Raw genomic sequence first — 22751 nt, forward strand, 5'->3', positions numbered from 1 at the left:
GTGTGGGGGTGGGCAGGGAGGATGCTGTGACGGGGGGTGCAGGGAGATTGAGGTGCGGGGGGGGGTCTGTAACCCTGTGCTATGGGATGTCCGTGGGGCCCAGCCCCCCAGGTGTGTGGGGTTGGGCAGGGAGGATGCTGTGACGGGGAGTGCAGGGAGATTGAGGTGCGGGGGTCTGTAACCCTGTGCTATGGGATGTCCGTGGGGCCCAGCCCCCCAGGTGTGTGGGGGTGGGCAGGGAGGATGCTGTGACGGGGGGTGCAGGGAGATTGAGGTGCGGGGGGGGGGTCTGTAACCCTGTGCTATGGGATGTCCGTGGGGCCCAGCCCCCCAGGTGTGTGGGGGTGGGCAGGGAGGATGCTGTGACGGGGGGTGCAGGGAGATTGAGGTGCGGGTGTTTGTGTAACCCTGTGCTATGGGATGTCCATGGGGCACAGCCCCCCAGGTGTGTGGGGGTGGGCAGGGAGGATGCTGTGACGGGGGGTGCAGGGAGATTGAGGTGCGGGTGTGTGTGTAACCCTGTGCTATGGGATGTCCATGGGGCACAGCCCCCCAGGTGTGTGGGGGTGGGCAGGGAGGATGCTGTGACGGGGGGTGCAGGAAGATTGAGGTGCGGGGGGGTCTGTAACCCTGTGCTATGGGATGTCCATGGAGCACAGCCCCCCAAGTGTGTGGGGGTGGGCTGGATGCAGGCTCCCTCCCCCCTCCCAGGTCTCTTTCTCCCGCTAGTGACGCACGGGCGCGGGGGGCGCGGGGGGGATTAGCCGGGCTCATGTGATGCCAGCGCCCCCCCCCCGCACAGTGCCCCCTCCAGCTGGGGGGGCGGGGGCGGGGCTTAGTGCCCCGCTTTATAGCAGCCGCGGCCGGGCAGGGAGAGGGACCGACACAGCCCGGGCCGAGCCGCGGAGCCTGACCCCGCCGCCCCCCCACGACCGCCGGCTGCTCCGGGTAGGGACCCCGCCCCCACATGGGGGGCACCGCGACCTCTAGGGATTTATAGGGGAGGGGGCGGCTCAGGGGAAGAGTGGGGGTTGGGGGGTATTGGGGGATGATTGAAGGAGAGGATGTGTGGGGAGGGGGTTACTGGGGGGTAGGGGGTCTCTGGGGGGATTAGAGGGGGGCTGCTGGGGGAGGGGAGTCTCTGAAGCGGAGGGGTCTCTGGGGGGCTGCTGGGGGAGGGGGAGTCTCTGAAGGGGAGGGGGGTCTCGGGGGGCTGCTGGGAGAGGGGGAGTCTCTGAAGGGGAGGGGTCTATGGGGGGCTGCTGGGGGAGGGGGTGTCTCTGAAGGGGAGGGATCTCTGGGGGGCTGCTGGGGGAGGGGGAGTCTCTGAAGGGGAGGGGTCTATGGGGGGCTGCTGGGGGAGGGGGAGTCTCTGAAGGGGAGGGGTCTATGGGGGGCTGCTGGGGGAGGGGTGTCTCTGAAGGGGAGGGGTCTATGGGGGGCTGCTTGGGGAGGGGGGTCTCTGAAGGGGAGGGGTCTATGGGGGGCTGCTGGGGGAGGGGTGTCTCTGAAGGGGAGGGGTCTCTGGGGGGGCTGCTGGGGGAGGCGTGTCTCTGAAGGGGAGGGGTCTCTGGGGGGCTGCTGGGGTAGGGGTGTCTCTGAAGGGGAGGGGTCTCTGGGGGGCTTCTTGGGGAGGGGGTGTCTGAAGGGGAGGGGTCTCTGGGGGGCTGCTTGGGGAGGGGGTGTCTCTGAAGGGGAGGGGTCTCTGGGGGGGCTGCTGGGGGAGGGGGTGTCTCTGGCTCTATTAGCACATCCCCACTTCGTGCTAAGACACCCCCCCGCAGGCTGCTGCCCCCCCGCATCTCCGGTGGGGGGATGCCGCTGGCCCCTCCCCCATTGTTACCAGGGAGACGTCGCCATTACCCGGACACCTGGGTCCCTGAGGATGCGCTCGGCCCCCGGGGGGGGAGGGGGCGGGCGGGGCCCGATCCTCCCTCTTCCCCCGCCCCCCTGGGAACAAAGGCTGGGGGTGGGGAGATTGTCACCCCGAGGGGGGGTGCAAGGCAGGTGCCACAGGGAGGGGCACAGGGACGGAGCTACCCCCCCCACCTGTCCCTGGGTCCCTGCGCTGTCCATCTGCCTGTGCCCCCCTCTTCCCTCCCCTCCTTCACAATGTCACCCCTTGCTAAGGAAAACCCGGGAGCTTTTCTGAGGGGGGGGGTGGCCTTGTCCCTCCCCAATTTCAGCCTCCCCGCCCCATTCCTGCTCCATCTAGCTGCTTCTAGGGCCCCAGGGTGACCCCCCCCACGCATACAGAGGAACCGGGGCACTTTCCCTGTGCCCCCCAAAAGGGGCTAGGCAGAGGGGCCTGCTGCAATCTGAGGTTACTAAGTGACCCCTCCCCCACACCCAAGCCCCCCACCACGCAGCTCTCCCCTGCCCCACATCCATCCCTCTCCCCTGCAGGCAGCCCTCCCCAACCCCACACCCAACCCCCTTCCCTGCAAGCAGCCCTCCCCTCCCCTGCCCCACACCCAACCTCTTCCCTGCAGGCAGCCCTCCCCGACCCCACACTCATCCCCCTTCCCTGCAAGCAGCCCTTCCCTCCCCTGCCCCACACCCAACCCCTTCCCTGCAGGCAGCCCTCCCCTCCCCTGCCCCACATCCATCCATCTCCCCTGCAGGCAGCCCTCCCCGACCCCACACTCATCCCCCTTCCCTGCAGGCAGCCCTCCCCTCCCCTGCCCCACACCCAACCTCTTCCCTGCCGGCAGCCCTCCCCGACCCCACACCCATCCCCCTTCCCTGCAAGCAGCCCTCCCCTGCCCCACACCCAACCCCTTCCCTGCAGGCAGCCCCTCCCCTGCCCCACATCCATCCCTCTCCCTTTGCTGCCCCACACTAGCCGGCCTGCTGGGACCCATGTGGGGCACCCAGGGGACTCTCCAGCTAGACCGAGGTGAGGCGCATGGCTGGAGGGGCAGCCATAGGGCAGCTTTTCTCTCGCCCATCACGTTGCAGCGTTAACGCCCCCCCCACCTGATGGGACAGAGTGGGGAGCTAACTGGGACCCCCACCCCTCAGCAGTGTCACGGGGGCAGGCAGGGGGTCCCCAGTCAAACCCTGTTTAAGGGCAGAGCTGGGTTCTGACCCAGGATCCCCAACCTTCAGCACGAGCAGCTGAGCCCCTGGCCTAGGGGGGGACTCTGGAGTGGGGGGAGGCTGGCCCCAGGAACAGTGAATTAAAGGGGAGCAGGAGGCACCCCTGCTATCAGCATCCCCCCGGTCTCCATCGGCCCTAGCCAGCACCTGCCTTGCTGGGCTGCAGCCGGCTTCTCCCAGGGGCTCCGGCCCCGTTAATATTGAATGCAAGTGGGTGCTGCCCGGGGGCCCCCCCGGCACAGGCGGGTACCCCAATCCCCAGGGACGGCCCCTGGCTCAGGGGTCTACCCATTCTCCGCTCTCTCTTGCCTGGCGCCCGCCTCCCACTGCCGGGCCGTGGGGGTCTCATTCCGGCAGCACCACCTCGGCCCGAGGGCGTAGCCGAACGGGGCCCGACGCCGCAGCCATGGGCCAGGCGTCCACGCATGTAAAACAGCCGATGGAAAAACGTCTCCACTTCTCCAAATGACCCCAATCGCGTGGCTACAAAGCGGGTCGGGGGGGCGCGGGCCCGCAGCTCAGCCCGTAACCGAAGTCAGAGACGGGGCCGGTGAAAGGCAGAACCAGCCCGGACGCCGTGTTTGACCCGGACGCCGGTCAAATGCTCTGTGACACCCCACGCCCGGCAGCTCCGTCCACCCCCCTCCCGGATACGCCCCGGCGGGACTGTCTAGCTGGGGGGGCTGGCCCCCTGCGTTAATAAGACCTGACGCATCCCCCTCCTCCCCATGCCTGCCCCCCATCTCTACCCCCCCCCCAGGAGATTAACACAGTCTGTTTTTAGCCGGGTGCTGAGAACGTGACACAGACGAAGCTGAGAGATGCCGAACGCCGACTCCTCCAAAACCGAACCGGTGGGGGGGGGGAGGCAGGGTTTGGGGGGGGTCACAGCATCTTCCCAGCCCCCTATCCCCCCATGTGACCCTCAGCGGAAGGCCAGGAGAACAGGGGCACAGGTTGGGTACCCCCATTCCGTTGCCATATGGCCCGTCCAGCCTGGTACCCTTTCCCTCCCCCCCACTTCAGCCCCACGGGCCTGGCCACCTCTGAATCCCCCACCCCACCCCACCCCAGACTGGCAGGCCCAGATGCAGGGGTGTCTATGGGGTGGGTGGGCGCACAGGGGTTCGGTGGGGGCTAGGTGTTTGAGGTGGGGGTAGGGAGGGTGAAGGGAGCTGGGTGGGAAGGAGATTTTCCATGGAGCCCTGGGATCGCAGGCACCAGACGCCAGGGGGATGGGCCCAGGCTGGGGTGAGGGAGGGGAACTGGTCCGACCCGTCTGTCCATGACAAGGGGACCAATGGAGCGGGTGGTGCCAGCCTGGGGGGGAGGGGGCAAACTCCCCGCATCCATCCCCCCACCACCCCGGCTCTGGGGATGGGACAGCTTGCAGCTGGGGGGAGGGAGGTCCCAGAAATGGGACAAGGCAGCTGCCCTTGCCCCACAGCTACCCCACCTGTGTCAGACCCCCCTGGTCTGCAGCCGCCCCTGGGCATCGTAGGCACAACAGCCCCACGGTGACCAGGGCTCGAACCCTGGGATAGGGCAGGGACCAGCGCTGGGTGCTGGCCGCACAATGGCAGAACAGAGACGGAGGGAGATGGGTGGGGGGCTGGCTGGAGGGAGTGCACCAGAATGGAAGTGGGCCCTGCCCCCTAAGACTCTGCACGTCCTTAGGGGGCTGGGATGAATATTTCAGGGGGGCAGCGGGTCGGGTTCCTGGGCCAGACATTTCCATCTCGCATGCCCTAGCTATACCCCCCCCACCGCCCCTGCAGGCCGCCTTGGGTTTCCATTAATATTAATGACCAGCTCCTGGCGCGGTGAAACCAGAGACCCCCCGACCTGCCCAGGCAGCATCTGCTCAGGAAAGATGCCAGCTCCAAGTAGGGGGAGCCCAGGGCTGGGCTACTGGGGCTGTGGGTCAGGAGTGAGGGGCACTGGCAGAGCTGGGGGGGACCCCCAGGGCTGGGACAGCAGGAGAAGCTGTGGCTGATGACACTTACCCAGCTTCACATCACTCTGCACCCCAGCGTGTCCCCCAAATCTCATTTGGACACAAAATTAATCTTCACTTCCTCTCGCTGTATCTTAGTGCCGGGCGAGGGGTCCCCGGGTAACCAGCCACCCTGCCCCAGAGATGAGCACATCTCAGCGCCGGGCGAGGGGTCCCTGTGTCCCCGGCTGCCCTGCCCCAGAGGTGGCTGCATCTCAGCACCAGGCGAGGGGTCCCCGGGTAACCAGCCGCCCCACCCCAGAGGTGGCTGCATCTCAGTGCTGGGCGAGGGGTCCCCGGGTAACCGGCTGCCCCGCCCCAGAGGTGGCTGCATTTCAGAGACTCACCCGGCTGTTTGCAGCGCTGGTGAGTGCTGTAGCCTGACTTAGGCTGTACTAATTATAGGAAGATGAGGCCCTGAAACACAAGCCCTTGTATCAGAGGCTCGGCCTGAGGTCTGAGGTCATGGTCAAGACCTTGCTAACATAAAGCAAAGTGAAGCTGTGAGCCAGAGGCAGGCCCTGCTCCCAGACGTTGCCAGGAGGAAGGCTGCGAAAAGCACATACACGCTTGTGAGCATTAATAAGATGAACGTGCCCCAGGATGGCACCAGAACATCCCAGTACGAACACGTCCCACAGAGGTAACGAGGAACAGGCCGACCCGTCCTGAAGACAGGGGCAAAAGGATTAGACTTGTTTGTTTGAACCAACCTGTACCAGGGCAGAGGTAACTCCCTCAGCAGTGATGTGCAACTTGTTTGTCCCTGTGTAGGAGAATGCACCCCTGGGGCAGGGTCTTTGTCTGGCCCAGGGGGCAGTGGAAAATCCTGCCACTGACTGAGCCGGTCCATTGCCGGGGGCACAGATATACTAGCAGCACCTTGGATATCTAATCTGGGGAGCTGCAGACTGTGTTTCGTTTGGCAGTAAACCTGGCCGGGGGCCTTCGTCCCTTATCGGAGCCTGTGGTCATTCTCTCAGGATCTGCAGAGCCGGGGCAGCACACAGAGGGACAGTTGACTGATACCAACACTGACCAGAGCCAAGCTCCGCATCGGTAGCGTCTGACATTGGTGACCCCGATGTGATGATAAGTCGGCTGCATACGCGTGTTCCTGTGTCCTGCCCTGGCCCTGCGTGGGTCGCTGAAACTGAGAGGAAGGCCCCATGCCCTGTTCTTCTCCAGCAATTGATCCTGAGCATGTTGTCTGGTTTCATGGGGTTGTAACAGTTTGTGATTTTTGGCTCAGTCTTACCCTTGGAGCAACGATAAGGGTGGAGCACATCGGAAATCTCAATGTCCATTTCATGCTTGTATTTGCCGGGCTCCAGTTGTCGCGATTCCATCGGATGCTGTTTGCTTACGTCCTGAGGAGGAAGTTCCTCCTGCGACCTGACCGATCAATACAGCTTTAACTGAGTAGCATGGTAGAGTTTGTCTTTATTACCCTCGCCTCCTGTTATTCTGATCTTATACACTGCTGAACTGTGTTTATCGACCATTCGGACAGGTCCGACCCATCGAGTACACAACCCTTGTTCTGGGAATTGATATGATAACAACATTACTTGGTCTTCAACCCCCCAAGTATTCTCTCTCTGGTTTTTGTCAAAGTGAGCCTTTGCCTTACGTCTGGATTTTCCCAATTTGGCAGATACCTGCAAGTGGATCTGATCTCAACGTTTTTGCAGATTCTGCAGGTAGGTATGCATTTGTATTTCCTCTAACTGAGTGAGTGCCACTGGTGTGCCCAATTAAATGTTCTGGTAATCGCATCGTTTGGCCTGTCACCACTTCAAAGGGGGGTTTATCAGTAGCTGCAGCCGGTGTCGCTCTTGATGCCATTAAAATTAGAGGCACAAGAGTGTCCCGGTTACATCCATTGGCAGCAACCAGTTTCCTCAACATCACTTTTATAGTCCGATTGGTTCGTTCCACCATCCCAGATGACCGTGGTCTGTATGGGATGTGGGATCTCTGCGGGGGTCCCTAAAGAACTGTCCCATGAAATGTGATCCCTGGTCCGATTCTACCTCTGCAGGGATCCCCCCAGTGAGAGACGACTTGTTCTGCTGGGACCTTGGCGGTGGCTTTTGCAGTGTTGGCTTGAAGAGGAAAATGCCTCTACCCACCTTGAGAAAGGGATCGATAACCACTGCTAGGTATCGGTTACCTCTTTGAGTCCCTGGCAAAGGACCTACAAAGTCAATCTACAAAGCCATCCAAGGCCCTTCATACACCTAAGATTTTAAGGGGGCCTTTCTTTTGTACAAAGGATCTATTGTTAACGATCCTTCTCTTTCTGTTCTGGAAAGTTCTCGGGTGACTTTCGCTATGTTTTTATCCGATTTCTACATTTCTTTTAACTCTGGTACGAGGTTTACCTTGATGGTAATAACTAGAACCATCAACAAAGAAATGATACCTATTAACGGCATCTGTCTCCTTGGAAAAGCTTTTGTTTTTCCTCCCCCCTTACATCCAATTGATCAAGATCAGGACACACGTGTGGCTTCGCTTGATACAGTGGGGCAGTTGGTAACAAAGATGATGTCCTCAGAGGTTTGACCGCGATATCTCTGCCTTGCAGCAGAAATGCCCAGTGGGCTAGGCGAGTATTTGAGACTTGCCTATTGACAATGAGAACGGAATGAGAGTGTGCCATGAGTGTGTTATGATTGGGCTGAGGCCAGTTAGACATGAAAAGTGTTGTATGGCCCAACTGGTGGCCAGTAGGGACTTTTCACAAATATCATATTTAAGTTCAGTTGATGACATGAAATGTGAGGTGTCGGCCACAGGTCTGATTGTCCCAGGCCTCTCTTGTGAGGCCAGAGCTACTAACGCATTAACGCTCACCACTACCTCTGGCTGAGCGGGTATCTCCTTCCACAACACTAGTGACCGCCATGCATCCACAGTCACGTTTGTGTTTAGCAAAGGTGTCCGCATGCTTGCGAAGTAACTCCTGTAACTCGGGTCGGTCTGCAGGCTTGGCCACGCTTTTGTTCAAATCATACCCCTCAGGTTCAGAGTCCTCCACTGGAGACTCAGGTATGACTGCTGGTGAGTCGTCCTTCACCTGGTCTCTGATCAGACATGACAATGGGTTACCCAGATCAAGAACACAACAGACAGTTCTTTGGGTCTGCTAATTTCATCAGTGCAGAGGTATGAACCTTTCCTAGGTGACCTCTCTGTACTTCAGTGGGTGTAGGGAGTGTGGTAACAACCTGATTACTTGCAAAAGTTTCAAGTGTCTTTGTACACCCTGATGATAGAGAAGAGGATCTAGGATCCTTGACATGGGTAATGCTAATTGCTGCCTCAGTATCTATAATAAAATTCCTGTGGGTGCCCCCTACCACTGCAGATATTGTGGGTCTCCTGCCTGCATCCCTGCCTAACGGGGCTAGGACCATGCTCGGGGCTGGTTGGCGTTATGCTGAGTAATTTGTAGAGTATGCAGGCAGATAGTCTACGGGATTTCCTCCTGTCTCTCTGGAGGCTGTTCATCGGTGTTGGGATTTTGTGGTTCCTAATGAATAAGATGCTGGGCAGAATCAAGGGTCTTAGCTTCAATTCGCTTCAGTTCAACAAGGCTTTATTCAATGTGCACAATGGGAAAGCCCCTGGTACAGAAATCAGGCAGAGTCCCTCCAGCAAGGAGCCCCCCCATTGCTGTGTTATACCACAAGGCACTTACACAACACAAGCCTCCAACCAATCATATTGAACCTTTTCATATATGGATTTGTTCATCACATGCCCGTACTTTGCCACTCCACACGCTGAGCTCATCCCCCGGCCTTCTCGAGAATGTTCCTATGGTGGTGAGACGCCACATGCGTCTTGATGCACAAGTACCTTGTAAATCACGTTTTGTTTCAACTGAACCCTTCACCGGAGAGAAGGAAATGAGTTAACGGAGGCCACCGGACGGTTTGAGGGTGCCGGGCTCTGACCTTCCGTCATCACTCATTCACGAGGGCTCTGAGTTTCCGGATATCCCATCGCTGAGCCTTAAGCATCATTACAGCTGAGTTCTTATCTTTGACTTGGGTTTCTGCAGGCATGAATTGTTCTGTGCGGCATCTGAAAAGAAAGGCACAAGGTCCCGGGCCCCTATGTGGGATTCAAACGCATAACCCTGTCGAGGGGCATGCCCACTCGAAGGTCCTAGGCAATGCTGATGGTTGCCCACATGGTGATGAACGTCCACCCAAAGGGGCTGGGACCTCCTGATCTATATGGTGCCAATGTAACATTGGGTGGAGGAGCAGGAATTGTGTTCCTCAGTTGTTGTATCTCTCTCTGTTGTAACCGAGAGATTACTACACCACAAGTGCCAGCTACTTGTGTCACTTGTGACACCACATCTTCTAGTCCAGGGGTCGGCAACCTTTCAGGAGTGCTGGGCTGAGTCTTCGTTTATTCACGCTAATTTAAGGTTTAGTGTGCCAGTCATACGTTTTAGCGTCTTTAGAAGGCCTCTTTCTAGGAGTCTATAATATAGAACTAAACTATTGTTGTATGTAAAGTAAATAAGGCTTTTAAAATGTTTAAATTAAAATGCAGAGCCCCCCGGACTGGCAGCCAGGACCCAGGCAATGTGAGTGCCACTGAAAATCAGCTCGCATGCCGCCTTGGGCATCTGTGCCATAGGTTGCCTGCCCCCATGTGATGTTATGAGTGTGATATAATATCTCATTGAAAGGGACAGGGCCAGAAAGAGTTAATTAACTCACAGGCTAACCTAACCCATGGACAACCTTAGAGACTGGTTAGGAAGATCTGTAAATGAACAGAGCTTTGAAATGCAGCCTGCATTGTTAGAGGTAGAAGGGAAGGTGTTTGCTCAGGTCTTGGATGTCAGCAAACAAGTCTTGTCTACCATCTGAAGATCAAAAAAAGGAATATTAACATTTAGGAAGACACTGAAGTAAAATAGTATTATTGTCTGTGTGTCTCTTTGACGGTTGTGGTAACCTGTATCTGAACTGTTTAATGGATAAATGACCCTGTGCTAATTGCCAGGATGTTTGGCAGAAGGAGTTAAGCCTATTGTTTTCTCAGGCCAAATGGCTGCTGGGACACGATTGTGCTTCATCTCAAATCTGCTTTGGGTTTCAAGAGGGGGAACCTTGAGCCACAAGGATTGAGATCCCCAGTCATTGACTGGAGTCACCCTGAATATGGACATTGGACTATAACCTCTGGGCTATTTCTAAAAAGACCTTTGGCAACTACAGGCTCATCTCTGCTGTGTCTGAACCTCAAGAATTGAATTCAGGTCTGTCTGTAGATTGATCTTTTAACCAACACTCTCTCTCTCTCTTTTCTTTTTAATAAATTTTAGCTGAGTTTATAAGAATTGGCTCTAAACGTGTGTTCTGGGTAAGATCTAAGTTATAATTGCACCTGCGAATGTGGCTGATTCTTTGGGATTGGAAGAACCTTTTCTTTGATATGATGAGATAAGATTTTCAGTGATCATCATCATATCTGACGTGTGTCTGGATGGAGGCCTGAGGCTGGGCACTTGAAGGGAACTGCGGGGTTTGGAATATGAGTAACCAGTGAGGTGCTAGGGAAGCTGTTTTGTGCCGGTTGGGAAATCTAAGTATTGGCATATCCACCAGCTTCTTGGCTTCGTCTGCCCCGTTCTGTTTGCAGTTCACCCTAATTGAGTGACCTCAGCTGGCTCCCACGAGCAGCACCGTCACACCCTGTGCTAGTCCTTGAACAATCAGGGTCTCCAAAGGCACTCCTGGGGCAGACACTACCAGAGGAGAGATTTCCTCCCCCTTTGCTCTGCTTGTCTCATCCTTACATCACTCGTCACCTCCTCTATGATGACCCCCTCCTGTGGTGCCACCCTGAGACTTACTTTTTCTCTCTGCAGACAGCTGGTATCTCCTGCACCGCTAACTTCTCCCCGTGGCTCCTCAGACTCCAGCTCCAGCTCTGCTCCTAAAGGTACCGTATCAGCCTGAGCTAAATCTCTTGCCCTAGTTCTGCAAGTTTTTGTCTCCGTCCCGTGCCACCAAGGAGGGGAACCGATTCTTTACCCTCCTCTGACACAGCTCTTAACTTTTTCAACTCTCTGATTCTTTCTAACAGCCGACCGCGGGCTGATTTATAGCCGTCCAGTGGTTTTAAGCTGGCATCCACACTTCCATGGGCTGTCCTCAGGAACTCAATTTTTTATTTAATTTCTTTCCCAGCGAACTATCAGCTACGAGCAGACATGCAAACGCTGTTTCCTTCACCAGTTTAGCCTTTCTTTTCTTTTTTCCCTGCTTCATTTCTACATCAAATACATGCATAGAGATCATCTCATTCTTCCTCAGCTGTTCTGAACCTTCTCCATGTTCCCGAACGTCTTCTCTGGCAAAGTTTTCTAAAGCCGGACGGCGGGTAACTCCACTTACCTTGATGCGTAACATGGAACTCATTTGAATTCTAACACTTCACTAGCTTATGTAATTAACTATAATGACCACTCTGCTGCTTTACTCTGTAACTGTAGGTGTCCCTCGACTCCACAGAAATAACGGGAAAAAATCCCCCAAACTGGTTTTACACCTAGTTCAATAAGTCCCAAATAAGTGGTAGAAGGGTGGGGGCATGTTTCCTCTCCTCCCTCAATGGCTCGTTGCTGATCAAGAGGCCTTTTCCCTCTGTTGGGACCTGCCAAACAGCTGGGGAACTGAGGCACATGGATCAGAGGTGCAGACTGAAGAACGATACAAGTTCTGAGTTATTGCGGCCTCTTAGCGACACTTAATACATAGATTTATCGACTCCCCCACCACCCTAGTGTGGGTCATCAGGCCCAATGCCACGGCTTATATCTTATCGGTACCATTCGTTACAACTTCAACGTCCAACAAAGCCCCTTAAACGCACGTACCAAATTAAATAACAATACTCTACATAATAACACGGTTACTTTATATTCTTACCTTTTATCTTGCAAGATTAAATTCAAAACCTGTAAGTTACAACTTTAAGTCAAAACCACAATACAGAACCAGAAATACTGGGACTGCTGCCAAGCTGCAGCCACTTGAAATGAGGCTTCTGTGTTTTTAAGAGTAAGACACAATCTCTAACCCTCTGTAACTTTAACCGTTTACTTATGTCTCAGGTGAGATTCTCAGGGGTCTAAGGAGGCCTGGAATCCCTGACAATTCCTGTCACATGCTCCTCGAGACTCCTGCCTGGCTCGCCAGCCTGTACCCTGATTTAGGATATATTGATAATATTAATCTGGATAATATGGGAACTTCATTCATTTAATTAAATTAATAATATTAAATAATAATTAATTAACATTATGGTAACAAGATGAAGATCAACTTTACTTTCTGGGTAAAAAGTCTTAATCTAGATATGCTAACTTTTCCATAGCTTAACATACAGGATATGGTCTGTAGGACTCTTCCATTGCAGCCAAACTTACTTTTAATATTAATCTATAAACTTATTACAATAAAACAAATACTAAAGCTCTAGCTGTGCAAGCAAGCAGGTTAACAGCCTTGGTGTGTGTGGATGTCCGGGGATGTCCCCTGCCCGCAGCGGTTTCATGCCTTTGCTCTCACTCCGCAGCCCCGCTAGCCAGGTGGCATGAAGCTGGAGCCGGGGCTGAGCAGCGACCCGCAGCTGCAGTTCATGTTGGCGACGGAAAAGGAGTTTGAGGAGATCCTGGCCATGTCGAAGGGCATCTACGGGGGCCTGGATTATCTCCCCAGCCGCTACCACGCCTGGATCCGCGAGCCAAACCGCACCGTGGTGCTGGCCAAGAAGAATGGACAAGTGGTGAGTGAGATGTCAGACCCGGCAGAGGGAAGCACCTGGGGCTGAGTGAGCCAGGTTGGGGGTCCCCCATATAAAAAGACCCAAGATGCTACTCCACAGAGGTGGCTGCATCTCAGCGCTGGGTGAGGGGTCACTGTATAACCAGCCACCCAACCCCGGAGCTGGCCGCATCTCAGCGCAGGGTGAGGGGTCCCTGGGTAACCAGATGACCTGCCGCAGAGGTGGCTGCATCTCAGCACTGGGCGAGGGGTCCCTGTGTAAACAGCCACCCCGCCCCAGAGGTGGCTGCATGTCAGCACTGGGCGAGGGGTCCCTGTGTCACCAGGTGCCCTGCCTCAAAGGTGGCTGCATCTCAGCGCCGAGCGAGGGGTCCCTGGGTAACTGGCCACCCCGCCCCAGAGGTGGCCGCATCTCCGTGCCAGATGAGGGGTCCCACTGTCACCGGCCACCCTACCCCAGAGGTGGCTGCATCTCAGCGTCGGGTAAGGGGTCCCTGGGTAACTGGCTGCCCCACCCCAGAGGTGGCTGCATTGCACTGCTGGGTGAGGGGTCCCTGTATAAATAGCCCCTGCTCTCCACCCAGAGGTGGCTGCATGTGAAGTCTGTATTCCTGCCACCCCCTCACCCTGTAGCTTGCAATAAGCCCCCCCTCCCGCCCCGGCTGTCTGCATCCCAGCACCTCCCCCAGTACAGCTCCTCCCCCTGCCCCATTTCTCAGCGCCCGGCCGGCTCCCCACCCTGACCTGCTTTGACCCGTGTCCCTGGCTGTTATAGATCCGCATCACGGTGGTGTCAGAGCCAGAGGTGGGCACATCACCCGTGAACCCTGATGCCTGCCGGGTTCAGGTCTTACCTCCAGCCAGTCCAGCCCCTGAACCGTGAGAAACCTGAGCTGATGAGCTGGACCCAGCTGGTCCGGGTGCAGGACCCACCTGGCGCTGGGGCAGGGGGGGCGAACCGACCATGGCTTCAGCTCCGGCCTCGAGCCCCCGGAAATGGGTGACACAGGAGCGAATGTGTGTTTGCACTCAATGCTTGGCCAATGGGGGACTGGGGCGGGAGCCATGTGATGTCTGTCCAGGCAGAATTACCTGGGAGGGGTGTTCAGATTCAGAGCTGTCTGATGGGACCTGACCAAATGATGAATTCTTGTAATGACTTCAGGGGTCAACAATATAAAAAGCCCCCCCCCCCATTGCTACCTCCAGAGGTGGCTGCATCTCAGCGCTGGGCGAGGGGTAACCAGCTGCCCCACCCCAGAGGTGACTGAATCCTGTGACTGGAGGGGATAGGCTGAAATTCAGCCTCTGGTCATATATAGCCTGGTAATGCCTAAAAGCCTGGCCCTGCCCGGCCCACGAGTGAGATCAGGGCTCTGTCAGAAACCAGGCCTGGGAGGGTCATGCCTAGTGGTTGGAGCAGCGGCAGCTAGGCCAGGAACGAGGGCAGGGCTGGGAGCAGAGCCAGGAGCCAGCCTGGCGCAGGACAGGGCCCATGGGCCTGTTACCACCTGCAGGCAGAGGAGACTCCCAGAGCCCTGTCGCCTGTGAGGTCTTTATACCTGCTTGGGGCGTCACCAGCCCAGCCGCTGGCTGGTGGATTGGCTGGAGCCTAGCGCAGGAATGAGTCATCCCCGCCTGTGGCTTAATCAGCCTGTAATTAAGGGATGACTCATCACCCCCCCAGGCCTCTGTTGTGCAGGTGCCCCCCCCCGCCTCCCTGAGATCAGGGTCCCCCGTCATGCCGGGTGCTGCTCAGACCCTCCCGATGCAAGGCACAGGGCGGGGTGGGGTATTTATTTAAATCATCTGTTTTAACCGGCTTTTCTATTTGTCCTGCAGTTCCTTTTCCAGCCCAAGGTGCAGTCACATGGGGTGGCTCCAAGCCAGCGACTCTGGCCCCCTTTCAGGGGTCAGATTGTCTTGCGCACCCCTAAGCTACTCACTTCAAAACCACAAAAATCAGCCACCAAAATGACTGGAAAATGGCTGATTTCCTCCTGGTTACCATAGAATTACCAAATAAATCAGCTGGAATATAACTGCTGTGCTCACATCTCAGAGTATCGTACACAGAGCCGCATAAACCACTCGCTGTCTGTGGGAAACTTTACTTCGGCCTGACGTCGCTCGTGATTGTTATGCAGCCTCTTGTAAAACTAGGCAGCTATTCCCCGGGTGGCTGCACCCCCGGCGGACCCCCCGGGGATGCACATATCCCTGGCTGAGAACCGCTGCGCTGACCATTCAGCCGGGGGACCACCGCTAACGGGGATCTTAACGCGCCCTGTGGTCTGGCTGTTTGCTCTGCAGGAGGCTGTGCAGCGGGCTTCATTAATCGTGCATTTTGGGTCAGGAACTGGTGCCAGGGGCCTCGCCTGGTCCCCTTTCTGTTGGGGTTTTGGTCAGGCCGTGCTCAGACGGGCGCCGGAGCTAAGAGAAACACCCCCCAAGCCCCTTTATGCAGAGAAAACTACACAGGGTCGTTTTAGGGGGCAAGACAGAGACGCCACATTTATTATGATAACACAATTTGATTTATGACCAGTAACGAATACCTAATACATGCACACACACACACATCAGATGTTCTGCATTTTTCCTTATCCCTGTCAGGCTGTGAATTGGCTCTCAGCTAAACAACCCCTATATTTTGGTAACAGTTCCCAGTCCTGAAGACAGCTTAAGTTCATGGCTTGATTTCCCAGCTTGGGTTCGTAGCTTGTGGCAGTAACTGGCCAGGAAAGCCGGACACAAGGACTAGTTGGGTCTCTGTTGGGCAGGCACCGATGTCCTTCCATGTTGGCAGCAGAATGTTACCCTCCAAAGTCTCCCATCTCACCCATCCTTTCTGTAGGCTTTAGTCTGAATCCAGAGTCTATAGGTCTTGCTGTGTCACTGCCTCTGGGTTTGGTGATTGATCACCCGTCAATTGCAGGCGTGACTGGTAGCCTGGGACCTGGCTTTGATATTCCCTCTATTGCACCTTTTCTGCTTAGGGTGGGTTGATTCCATCATCGGTCCATGCCTCAGTCACACAGCTAACCTGAATTAATACGATTACAGCAGGGTTTGCAGAAATGAAGGTTGGAGGAAGCGTACAAAATGGAGCAAGGGTTGTAAAATGGAATTTGAATTCCAGTCTGGCAAACGGTGAGCAGACGTTACAATACTGAAACCATGCAGGTCTCAGGGATTTAAGTCTCGTTAATTCCAGCGGTGGTTCCTTCCCGCCCGGCCGGTGCTAACTCGCTGCCCCCCCCGCCCCTCTTTCCTCCCCAGATCGGGCTGCAGTCGGTCTGCGTGGTGGACGCCGGGGAGACGGCGCTGGTGGAGGGGCTGCGCGTGGCACCCTGGGAGCGAGGCAAGGGCGTGGCCGGCGTCCTGCAGCGGTTCTGCACCGAGCTGGTCAAGGAGCAGCATCCCGGAGTGAAAGTGTCACGGCTGACACGGGACGACAAGCTGGGCCCCAAGGACTTCAAGAAATACCGGCTGATCACCAAGCAGGTAGACGCAGGAGGAGGGGATATTAAATGCATGACGGTAGCGCCCTGGGGGAGGAGGGGGGCTGAGATCCGGGCCCCTTTGTTCTGGGCACCACAAACCCCCCACACAGCGAGAGACCCGCTGATTAGGTGAACAACCATCCTCCCCACTGACGGGGAAACTGAGGCCCAGAGCCTTGCGGTGACTTGCCCCAGGTCACACAGAGCTGGGAAAAGGTCCCAGGCACAGAACCCAGGGGGCCCCGGAACCGGGCACAGAACCCAAGGGCTCTAGAACCTGGCACAGAACCCAGGGGTCCCAGAACCAGGCAGGGAATCCCGGGGCCCCAGGCACAGAACCCAGGGGCCCCTGGAACCGGGCACAGAACCCAGGGGCCCCCGGAACCGGGCACAGAACCCAAGGACTCTAGAACCTGGCACAGAACCCAGGGCCCTAAAGCCAGGCACAGAACCCAGGGGTCCCAGAACCGGGCACAGAACCCAAGGGCTCTAGAACCTGGCACAGAACACAGGGCCCTAAAGCCAGGCACAGAACCCAGGGGCCCCCAGAACCTGGCACAGAACCCAAGGGCTCTAGAACCAGGCACAGAACCCAGGGGTCCCAGAACCGGGCACAGAACCCAAGAGCTCTAGAACCAGGCACAGAACCCAGGGCCCTAAAGCCAGGCACAGAACCCAGGGGTCCCAGAACCGGGCACAGAACCCAAGAGCTCTAGAACCTGGCACAGAACCCAGGGCCCTAAAGCCAGGCACAGAACCCAGGGGCCCCCAGAAGCTGGCACAGAACCCAAGGGCTCTAGAACCTGGCACAGAACCCAGGGCCCTAAAGCCAGGCACAGAACCCAGGGGTCCCAGAACCGGGCACAGAACCCAAGGGCTCTAGAACCTGGCACAGAACCCAGGGCCCTAAAGCCAGGCACAGAACCCAGGGGTCCCAGAACCGGGCACAGAACCCAAGAGCTCTAGAACCTGGCACAGAACCCAGGGCCCTAAAGCCAGGCACAGAACCCAGGGGCCCCCAGAACCTGGCACAGAACCCAAGGGCTCTAGAACCTGGCACAGAACCCAGGGCCCTAAAGCCAGGCACAGAACCCAGGGGTCCCAGAACCAGGCACAGAACCCAAGGGCTCTAGAACCTGGCACAGAACCCAGGGCCCTAAAGCCAGGCACAGAACCCAGGGGTCCCAGAACCGGGCACAGAACCCAAGGGCTCTAGAACCTGGCACAGAACACAGGGCCCTAAAGCCAGGCACAGAACCCAGGGGTCCCAGAACCGGGCAGGGAATCCCGGGGCCCCAGGCACAGAACCCAGGGGTCTCAGAACTGGTCACAGAACCCAGGGGTCCCAGGCATAGAACTCAGGGCCCCAGAACCGGGCACAGAACCCAGGGGTTCTAGAATTGGGCACGGAACCCAGGGTTCTAGAACTGGTCACAGAACTCAGGGGCCCTAGAAATGGGCACAGAACCCAGGGGTCCCAGGCATAGAACTCAGGGGCCCCAGAACTGGGCACGGAACCCAGGGGTTCTAGAACTGGGCACAGAACTCAGGGGCCCTAGAACCAGGCACAGAACCCAGAGGCCTCAGAACTGGGCACAGAACCCAATGGGCCTGGCTCTGGGGCCCACCCTTGGAAGCCTGGAGAGGTGATGGGAAAAGAGGGGAGATGGGGAAAGGACCCCCAGAGGACTCAGGGCTGGAGAGACCAGTGGGAACGCACTGCAGAAGCTAGTTCCTCCCAGAGGAGGGGGAGCTGTGGGGGTCCGGCAGCCCCTTTGTGGGGGTGGGATTGGGGGGATCTCTGCCACCTGGGGTGGGGGGTCTTTGGCTTGGCCTGGCTACTCCCGCTGGCCCCGGGGCCCTTCTCGTCCCTGGAATGGAGTCGGCTGCGCTTGGCGGCTGATCGGTCGGCTCCGGACTGCCTGGTCTCTCCGCCCAGGGTCAGGCTGCCCATCACCCTGGTATCTGGCTCCCGGGAAGGTTGTGGCTGCTGACCCACTTTCCCTGGCTACGTGAGCTCGCTGAGCAGTGCCTGGCGGGGGCGGGGGTGGGGACGGGGGTGGGCGGGTTTAGTTCAATTAGTGGAAATCAGTCATGTCATGTGATACTGGGAGAGCAAAATGGAGCAGCAGTGGGAGGGAGGGAGAGGAGCCAGGACTCCTGGGTTCTCTGCCCAGCTCTGGGAGCAGGGTGGGATCTGGTGGGTGAGAGTAGGAGGCAGGACCCCTGGGTTCTCTGTCCTAGAGGGGACAGGTCGCTGCCCCATTCCCTGCCCTGGGGCCGGGTGGGAGCCGGCGCCCCTAGAGGGGACAGGCCCCTGCCCCATTCCCCGCCACCCCCGAGCCAGCCCGTCCCTGCCCTGGGGCCGGGTGGGAGCCGGCGCCCCCCAGAGGGGACAGGCCCCTGCCCCATTCCCACCCCCCTGAGCCAGCCAGTCCCTGCCCTCGGGCCGGGTGGGAGCCGGCGCCCCCTAGAGGGGACAGGCCCCTGCCCCATTCCCCGCCCCCCGGAGTCGGCCCGTGTCCGCAGCAGGGAGGTCCCCGTGGCACACAGCTGGCTTACCTGCGTCTCTCCCCCCCAGGGCATCCTGCTGGTGCGGTTCAACGCGGCGGAGCTGCTGGCCCGGCTGGACGCTGCTGTGGCCCAGCTGCGGGCAGGCGGCTTCCAGCTGCTGCCCACAGAGTCGCTGGAGCCGGGCGAGGTGCGGGGCCTGGTGCTGAGCCCGACCTTCCAGAGCGAGGTCCTGCCCAACCGCACCATCATCCAGGACTGGCAGCCCTACAAGCCCAGCGAGCCCAACCTGGCCCTGCTGCAGCAGAAGCAGCTGCACTGGGTGGTGGATTGCAAGGCCCGGCCCACGGCTGCCTCCCTCTGCACCCAGCCCTTCCCCATCCCGCTGGGCGAGGACTGGGTCTACCTCAACATCGACGCCTTCGGCTGCCACCCCGCCCACCTGAAGAGCCAGCTGCTGCACCACCTGCGGGCCCGCCTGCCCGCCCTGCGGGGCAACGTCATGTGCCAGCTCTTCCTGGAGCCCAGCCTCTGGGGGGAGCTGGCCGAGTTCTGCCGGGCCGGCCTGCGGCTGGAGCTGGCCAAGGGCTACACCGAGCAGTACCTGCTGGAGGCGGATATCTAGGGAGCTGGGGGGCAGGGGGATACTCCCCCCACCACTTCCTGGCCCCCCAGAAGCACTTTCTGAGCCTTGTTTCCCATCCCCCCCAACTCGTTCCTGGCCCCCTAGAGGAACTCCCCTAGGAGACGTGACCCCCACCCACTCGCTTGGCAAGCCCTAGCGACGGTCGATGGAGCTGAGCAACGGTCGGCATGGTGATGGAGCCTAGTGATGGTTGGTCCTGCAACAGAGCCCAGTGATGGTTGACAGTTGACGTGGTGCCAGGGCCCAGATGGCTGGCATGACAATGGAGCCCAGTGACCGTTGATGGATCTTAGCAACAGTTGACATGGCGATGGAACCCAGTGAAGGTTGACATGGCGATGGAGCCCAGTGATGGTTGATAGATCTTAGCAACAGTTGACATGGCAGCAGAGCCCAGTGATTGTTGATGGAACCTAGCAACAGTTGACATGGTGTTGGAGCCCAGAGATAGTTTGCAGGGCAACAGAGCCCAGTGATGGTTTATGTAGCCTACCAACAGTTGTCATGGTGACGGAGCCCAGTAATGATTGATGTAGCCTACCAACAGTTGTCATGCTGATGGAGACCAGTGATGGTTGATGTAGCCTAGCAACAGTTGACATAGTGACGGAGCCCAGTGATGGTTGGCATGACAATGGAGCCCAGTGACAGTTGATGGAGCCTAGCAACAGTTGACATGGTGACGGAGCCCAGTGATGGTTGACATGGCAATGGAGCCCAGTGACAGTTGATGGAGCCTAGCAACAGTTGACATGACAATGGAGCCCAGTGACGGTTGATGTAGCCTAGCAACAGTTGACAGCAACAGAGCCCAGTGATGATTGATGGAGCCCAGCAACAGTTGATGTGAGAATGGAGCTTGGTGACAGTTGGCATGGCAAAAGGTCCCAGTGATGGTTGATGGAGCCTAGCAACAGTTAACATGACAACGGTGCCCTGCAATGGTTGACAGACCCTCCCACAGGCTGCTGGATCCCAGAGATGGTCGCCATGCTGACGGAGCCCTAGCAATGGCTGCTGGAAACCCATGTGCAGGGCTCAGCTCTCCCCTCTCCCCAAAAAACCTGCCTGGAAGCCAGGCCTAGAGCCCCCCTGCCCCCCAGTGATGCCTCTAAACTGAGTAACGTGCAATATAGAGTCTCATAAACGGAGATATATTTATAAAGTTGCCTGCAACACGAATCCTCCCCTCTCATCGTGCCATTAGAGCCCCCCCCCAGCGTTAGAGCCCATCCCCCCATCCCATCACTGGATCCCCCCCCCCCCGGCACTACACACTAAACCCTCCCCCACCCCAGCACATTCTCCCACCCCCGGGAGATCAGGAGCAGGGATCCCGTCTCCCTCCCTCGGGGCAGTAACTTGGGGGGTGCCCCTCACGCCTGCTTTGCCTTTGCTGTCCCAGGTTGGGCTAAGCCCACCGTATTATTAATGCTAGTCTCTGATCCAGGTTAGATCAGCGATCCCCCCACCTCAACTCCAGGGCTGGCACAGAATGGGGGGGGCTGGGGGCCCTGGTTTCTTACCCCCCCAAGCTGTGATTCCCTCCCCCCATCCTGTGTGGCAATAAACCCCTCTCCCCTCAGCCCATGCCTCACCTTTCATTTCTGCCCAGCGCCGGACGCTCCCCCAGGGAGGGTGGGGTGCCCACATCGGGTGTGGGGGGCATCATGCTGCAGAAGTGGGGTGGTGGCCAGAGACTGCTTTGTCCAGTGTCTGAACCTGGGGTGAGAGCCCAGACCAGGGGACAAATCTCACAGCTGCACCCCCCATGTGTCCCATTCCCCGGCGCCCCTGAGCCAGCCAATCTCTGCCCCCTCAACCCAGTCAGTCCCTGCCCTGGGGCTGGGTGGGAGCCAGCGCCCCCAGAGGGGACAGGCCCCTGCCCCATTCCCCGCCCCCCGAGCCAGCCAGTCCCTGCCCTGGGGCCAGGTGGGAGCCAGCGCCCCCAGAGGGGACAGGCCCCTGCCCCATTCCCCGCCCCCCCGAGCCAGCCAGTCCCTGCCCTGGGGCCGGGTGGGAGCCGGCGCCCCCTAGAGGGGACAGGCCCCTGCCCCATTCCCTGCCCCCCCGAGCCAGCCAGTCCCCGCCCTGGGGCCGGGTGGGAGCTGGCGCCCCCCAGAGGGGACAGGCCCCTGCCCCATTCCCCACCCCCCCGAGCCAGCCAGTCCCTGCCCTGGGGTCATGTGGGAGCCAGCGCCCCCTAGAGGGGATAGGCCCCTGCCCCATTCCCTGCCCCCCCGAGCCAGCCAGTCCCTGCCCTGGGGCCGGGTGGGAGCCGGCGCCCCCTAGAGGGGACAGGCCCCTGCCCCATTCCCTGCCCCCCTGAGCCAGCCAGTCCCCGCCCTGGGGCCGGGTGGGAGCCGGCGCCCCCTAGAGGGGACAGGCCCCTGCCCCATTCCCTGCCCCCCTGAGCCAGCCAGTTCCTGCCCTGGGGCCGAGTGGGAGCCGGCGCCCCCTAGAGGGGACAGGCCCCTGCCCCATTCCCTGCCCCCCTGAGCCAGCCAGTCCCCGCCCTGGGGCCGGGTGGGAGCCGGCGCCCCCTAGAGGGGACAGGCCCCTGCCCCATTCCCTGCCCCCCTGAGCCAGCCAGTTCCTGCCCTGGGGCCGAGTGGGAGCCGGCGCCCCCTAGAGGGGACAGGCCCCTGCCCCATTCCCTGCCCCCCTGAGCCAGCCAGTCCCTGCCCTGGGGCCGGATGGGAGCCGGCGCCCCCTAGAGGGACCAGGCCCCTGCCCCATTCCCCGCCCCCCTGAGCCAGCCAGTCCCTGCCCTGGGGCCGGGTGGGAGCCAGCGCCCCCTAGTGGAGACAGACCCCTGCCCCATTCCCTGCCCCCCTGATCCAGCCAGTCCCTGTCCTGGGGCCAGGTGGGAGCCGGCGCCCCCTAGAGGGGACAGGCCCCTGCCCCATTCCCCGCCCCCCCGAGCCAGCCAGTCCCTGCCCTGGGGCCAGGTGGGAGCCGGCGCCCCCTAGAGGGGACAGGCCCCTGCCCCATTCCCCGACCCCCTGAGCCAGCCAGTCCCTGTCCTGGGGCCAGGTGGGAGCCGGCGCCCCCCAGAGGGGACAGGCCCCTGCCCCATTCCCTGCCCCCCTGAGCCAGCCAGTCCCTGCCCTGGGGCCGGATGGGAGCCGGCGCCCCCCAGAGGGGACAGGCCCCTGCCC

At 59.0% G+C, this 22751-nt stretch overlaps 1 protein-coding gene across 1 annotated transcript; it reads left to right on the forward strand.

Annotated features, from left to right (window-relative positions):
• The first annotated feature begins 841 nt into the window (after positions 1-841).
• Positions 842-21159, forward strand: NAT16 (N-acetyltransferase 16 (putative)). Its single transcript, XM_030547042.1, has 5 exons — positions 842-948; positions 11007-11080; positions 12719-12928; positions 16210-16434; positions 19015-21159. Exons 3-5 carry the CDS (start codon positions 12737-12739, stop codon positions 19567-19569), a joined length of 972 nt encoding a protein of 323 aa, XP_030402902.1. The 5' UTR covers positions 842-948; positions 11007-11080; positions 12719-12736; the 3' UTR covers positions 19570-21159.
• Positions 21160-22751: the final 1592 nt, after the last annotated feature.

This window comes from Gopherus evgoodei, unplaced genomic scaffold (assembly GCF_007399415.2).
Source record: "Gopherus evgoodei ecotype Sinaloan lineage unplaced genomic scaffold, rGopEvg1_v1.p scaffold_51_arrow_ctg1, whole genome shotgun sequence".
In the NCBI taxonomy this organism is placed as follows: Eukaryota; Metazoa; Chordata; order Testudines; family Testudinidae; genus Gopherus; species Gopherus evgoodei.